Source organism: Charadrius vociferus, unplaced genomic scaffold (genome assembly GCF_000708025.1).
Source record: "Charadrius vociferus isolate BGI_N301 unplaced genomic scaffold, ASM70802v2 scaffold303, whole genome shotgun sequence".
NCBI classification, from domain to species: Eukaryota; Metazoa; Chordata; class Aves; order Charadriiformes; family Charadriidae; genus Charadrius; species Charadrius vociferus.
In genome coordinates this window covers 1,238,552-1,243,794 of record NW_009647756.1, presented here as the reverse complement: position 1 = coordinate 1,243,794, position 5,243 = coordinate 1,238,552, and the positions used below count along the sequence as shown (strand labels likewise).

Here is a 5,243-nt window from a genome sequence, read left to right as displayed (position 1 = left end):
AGTAAAGTACTCTAAAATTTTACATACATCTTTTGTTTTTTCTCCTTTATCAGTGTATTCAAATAAGGACTGCAGGGTGATTAATGAAGGAGTCCATACAATAGAGTACATAGTGATCTCACTGTTGATGCTGATTCAGATTACAAATTTCGGTGGTATCCTCTCTAGAGAATAAGTACGCAATTCTCGGAATGATGTGTAATTCTGTAATGTCAGGAGGGCTCAGACTAGCGGCCTGTCTCATGATCGCTCTCAGCATCCTGGTGGCTTGTGACAGCTGTCCTGCAATGCACTGAGAAACCCAAGAGTCCACTACTGGGGCAATACACCAGAGAGTATCTTCACAGAATACATCTATCTCGCCCTCCCCCCCCCCCCCCCCCCTTTTTTTTTTTTGGAAACACGCGGTTCCATGTGTACGTGCCGATACAAACTGAAGCAAGCTGAAGCGTGCTATGCGGATGTACCTCTTGGGAACTAGCTGTTATGTGGAAATTGTATTCTGAAAAATACTTGTAAGCAGTCAAACTCTTGTTTTTTATGGAGAGTTTTAATTCACTAAATGATAAGCCACTGCCTATGTGCCTATGAAAGTTTCTGTGTTCCCTTGCTAAGGGAATAATGTCTCTTTAGAGGAATAGATTACATTTAATTTGTGTTCAATAGAAAATTTGTAGGAAGCTCTTCTTAATAGGAGTTAGTAGGTTCCCATTTAAGAAGGAGCTGAAGAAAACCATCTGTAGTGGTATTTGACATACTGACAATCAGACGGTTTGTGTCATGCAACTTGCTCCTGCATCATCTTAATCCCCTAGCACCTTGCCTCCCTCTCTGTGACCTGGGCCACCCTCCCCCCCCTCCAAAAAAAAGCCTCATTTAGAAGTATTTTCTTATTCTCTCATTGATAAGTATTTATTGTTTTTTATATTCTTTTCTAAAGAGAGGTGCTGAGTTTGATTGATTCTATCCTTTCAGATACATGAAGAAAGGTGACAGTGAACTGGGTTGGTTTGTTTTTGGGCTGCAATGTTAGAAAAGATTGTAATTTTCTTTTTGTATAATTTGTTCGTATAAGGCAGGGTTGAGTTTGGATTATAAACATACCCCACTCCCAAAACGGGATTTTAAAGTACCAACAGAAACCTCATACCAGATCTACCAATTTTCAGGGCTAGCTGTGTGGGTACGTCAGTATGGGCTCTTTTCCTTGTGCTCCTACCTGGCTGGGTCTGATAGCACTGGGTTTGAGCTCACGAGAGGGCAAATCCTGCTGAGAACACAATCCTGCCCACCGCAGCTACGTTAAATAAAAACATGCTTCTGTCCTGCTGTCATGGAACGGCAGATTAGGCACAGCTCTGCCTGCTGGAGACTCTTCAGACCCCGCAATAAGGCAGTTTACTGCCGTTTCATGATAAACTGGGATCATAATTGCGTGCTCTTTTTAAGAGCAAAACCTGGAGGATAGGAAAGAAGAGCCTGTGGTTGTAGTAATATATGCAGCTTGCTGGTGTGTTAATTCTGGTGTTGCTCTAAGATGTGATCGGGGATATTTTCACAGATTGATCCAGAAACTAGTCATAACAAGTGACATGAAAATTACTCTTCTAATCCATTGTAAATGTTTCTGCATTCCATCCCATGCTTAACAGAGGTTTTGGAATTAGTCCAATTTAGTTAATTTTGAGGGAATTTTTAATGGAAGCCTGTACTGCTTACAAGGAAATCATGGACTGTGTATCACTTGTGAAAAGATTAAAAGTTTTGCAAAGACCTAAGAGCTTAGATGAAATCTTTCTTTTCTGTCTGGAGAATAGATAAATATTTTTTGGACTCTTTTGTCTTTCCAAAAGAGTGCTTTTATAGCTGGAAATAAGCTCAAATTAAGTGGAACTTGAAGGGGCATAAAAGTAAAAATTAAGAAGGAAAGATTAATGGAGAAAGTGTATATTTCATGATGGCTACTTAAGTTTCTTTTTGTTTTTAAAAAAAAGTAAAGCCCTCATACACTTCATAAAGATTCTTTTGCAACATCAAGCATACGGTTGAAATATTGCTGCAGCACAAATAGTTTTGCTCTGAGTTCTCACAGTGTTGTCACTGAACATGTTCAAGGATGTGATAATTTTGAATATATTTGCCTACAGTTTGGTTTAGAATACTTTTGTAGTTAAGTATGTTGAGGCAGTTGCAGTTTGAAGTTGCTGTCATGTTCTCCATCTCATGCGAATCCCTGGTATTTATTCTTAGGTAAGAGCAGACATTTATCCACAAAGTATTTTGGTATGGGACTTAAAAGATAAAAACTTCCATCTGTTTGGGAGAAAAAAAAAATTGTTTATTTTTTAGAATGTTGGATTTTTCAGCTTCGCTCTACATGCGTGTGTCCTTTGCTATTTTTTTTTTAAAGGAATAAGGCTACTGAGTGTTTTTTTGTTGTTGTTGTTTCAAGATTGAATGCCTAGTAAATAGGAATTCGTTAACTACAGACAAGAAAGAGATTTCAGTAAACTGCTTCAGAGAGGTTTTTATTTTTTTAAAGTTTCAAAACCAAGTAAGTATTCTTTCCAAAACTTGGAAAAATCAAACGCATAGATTCCTTCTTTCTGGCTCAGGCGAGCCCCCTTAGTTTATCCCAAAGGAATAGACAGCCTCTTTCCCCTTCATGCACACACACATATCCTAAACAAACCAACTTTTGTACTTTTAGAAACTGAAGTACTTCTAGTATGGTTTTATGCTAAGGAAGACTGTATTAAAGTGTGGGAGAGCCACCAGAACACAATTCAGCATAGCTGTTTCAGTATTCATCTGAGTAGCTGAAGAACTGTATGAATCTGTTCTCTGCATTAGGAAAAGAATAGGTTTGGTTTAGGATGCTCAGTTGAGATCACTAAGAGTTTAGGGTATCTGATATTTTTGTTTAACACTGTTCCTGTATGAATCATTCAGTTTATAGTCGTTTACATAGAGTAACAGAGAGGCCTCCAATAGCTTGGAAGTGAAAAGATTCACACACATGTTAGAGTGAACATCTATTTACAGAGTGGAAACAAACTACTTTTAAACTCTCTTGTCAGCACTATCTGAGAATACTTTTATTAGTCTATGGTTAGAGAATTTTCTGGACTGAGAAAGGCAGTGAGGGGAACTGAATGCGGTCTTGTCATTTCTGAACTGCTAGGTGATAATTGCCATCTTCACAGTTACACAGTGTGTGTCTTTGGCTGGTAGTATTTGCCCCAAGCTTATGAACAGTGTGTTATTTGTTTTGTTTAGTCCAAGTTGTTCGTGTGTTGGTTGGTTGGGGTGGCACCAGTCCAGCTTCATTACTGGAGTTCTTGTCATCCAAGAAGTAGGAACGAAAGAAGAAAAAAAGAACAAGGAAGGCAATGTCATGTCATGAAGGTTAAGTTATGGATAATTCCTTAAAGAGGCAGTTTTCCTACACATTATGTGACGGGACAAGGAAATTAAGGTGTGTCAGCAACGAAGAGGGGAAGAGTGAAATGAAGCTATGGATTTGATCTGCTAGAGTGGAGGTTGCGTTTTTGTATGGATGACTTAAGCAACGAAAAAGCATAGCTACTCATATCATACCTGAAACAGAGGGTTGTCTTACTCTGGAAGGACACATGAAATTAATTGCAGCGAGCAGCATGGCTTTTTTACCTCTTCAACAGGGGAAAAAAACCCAACAACGAGTTTTTTTTTAGTAAGCCCTGGTTTATTTTGGTGAACAAGAATATATGACTTATGTAAAAAAAAAAAAAAACACCAAAAACAAAAACCAACCCTGTTTTGGAATGAGTATTCAGTGAAAGGTCTATAATACAGCTATAAACACATTTAGCAGATGTTTGACTTTTGGGTTGTTCTGTTCTGGGACCCGAGGTACAAATGTGCTTTCATTTTGTCGTGCTAATGAAGTCTTGGATCAGAGTGAAAATATATAACCTTGGAGCTGTTCTTAGCTGCTGCTGATGCAGAAAATGTTAAGTCTCGAACTCCGTTTCAGTTCCTTTTTTGGTATTCTCTGAGCTGGAATTGAAGGCATGCCGTCTTGCCCATTTTGCTCTTGTGCGACCCTGCGGTAGCTGTAATCGGCGGCCTGGGAGATGAGAGGAGAGCGATTGGCTGCGGGGCTGGGGAGCAGTTTCCCGGAGTACATCTGTGTCAAGCAGAGCGAGCTAAAGCAGTCATGTATGCGCAGTCTCTGATCTCCTGGGAGGTTCATTACAGGGTCTCGTACAAGGGCATTCTCCGTTTCTGCACATCAGCATGGAAGGCGCTCGTCCAGGGAGGAAAATACAACCTGTATGTAACTACCAGCTGTATAACTTAATAATGGTTTGAATGTGCTTTGATGCAAGAGATATTTAGCAGCTGTGTCTTAGGGTGGTATGCTGCCTTAGACTCGCTAGTTGTGGAAGAAATTTTTGAAAGATCTGATGATAGAAGTAATACTTGAAGTAGAGATTTCTGTATTAAGGAAGGTATTTTCTGTGTAGTTAGAATTGCTTAATCAGAGTAACTGGCTTAGTTCAGAAAGAAAGAAATGTGCTTTTTTACAATCCCAAGAGTATACTACCAAATTTTGAAAATGGTTGAGTGTTTCTTTCTTTTTCTTTCTTTCTTTCTTTTTTTTTTTTTTTGTATTACTTTGAGTCACCTTTTCCTTTGAGTATTCTGTGCAAGTATAGCAGGGAAGTTTCTGGTCAAGAATCTTGAAATAGCCTATGGATCGTGCCTTTTGACCAGAAAAACCCTCAAAACCTGAAGACAAAAAAATCCCCCCCAACCCTTAATGAGCTGTGTAAATGAGCGAAAATGTTCACGGAAGTAATATTTTCTTCAGACTTCAGTGGCATAGCTGCAAAACTCAGGTTTTTTGGGATTTCTGCAATGAAGCAGTGAACTCTTAAGTATTAGCGTTAATGAGCTATTGCTTAGCTCTTGCATGGGTAGTCTTTATCACTGCCATTTAACTGCAATGCAGTGTGTAACGGAGATTGCTACTTTAAAGTTCCCTGGAAAATAAAATCTATGGGATGGAATTTTCCCAAGCCTTAAAGCTTTAAAGGCCCCTGAACTGTTTTACATAAATTTTGTAAGACTACCACTAAATTGTTTATTTCTTTGTGTGAACATAAGTAAGGTTCCTTTAGACATGTTAAAATGCATCAGATTGCAGTGGTCTTGTTTGCTAGGGTCTCCTGCAGTACAGCGATCAATTTTTTTTT

General features: G+C 38.8%; 1 protein-coding gene across 1 annotated transcript in view; it reads left to right on the top strand.

The window, feature by feature from the left end:
* Positions 1-4,281: 4,281 nt before the first annotated feature.
* Positions 4,282-5,243, top strand: part of SLC4A7 (solute carrier family 4, sodium bicarbonate cotransporter, member 7) — a 66,683-nt gene continuing 65,721 nt past the window's right edge. The window contains exon 1 of the mRNA XM_009882161.1: positions 4,282-4,317. Within this exon, the coding sequence (XP_009880463.1) occupies positions 4,282-4,317 (36 nt within the window). The remainder of the gene's footprint in view (positions 4,318-5,243) is intronic.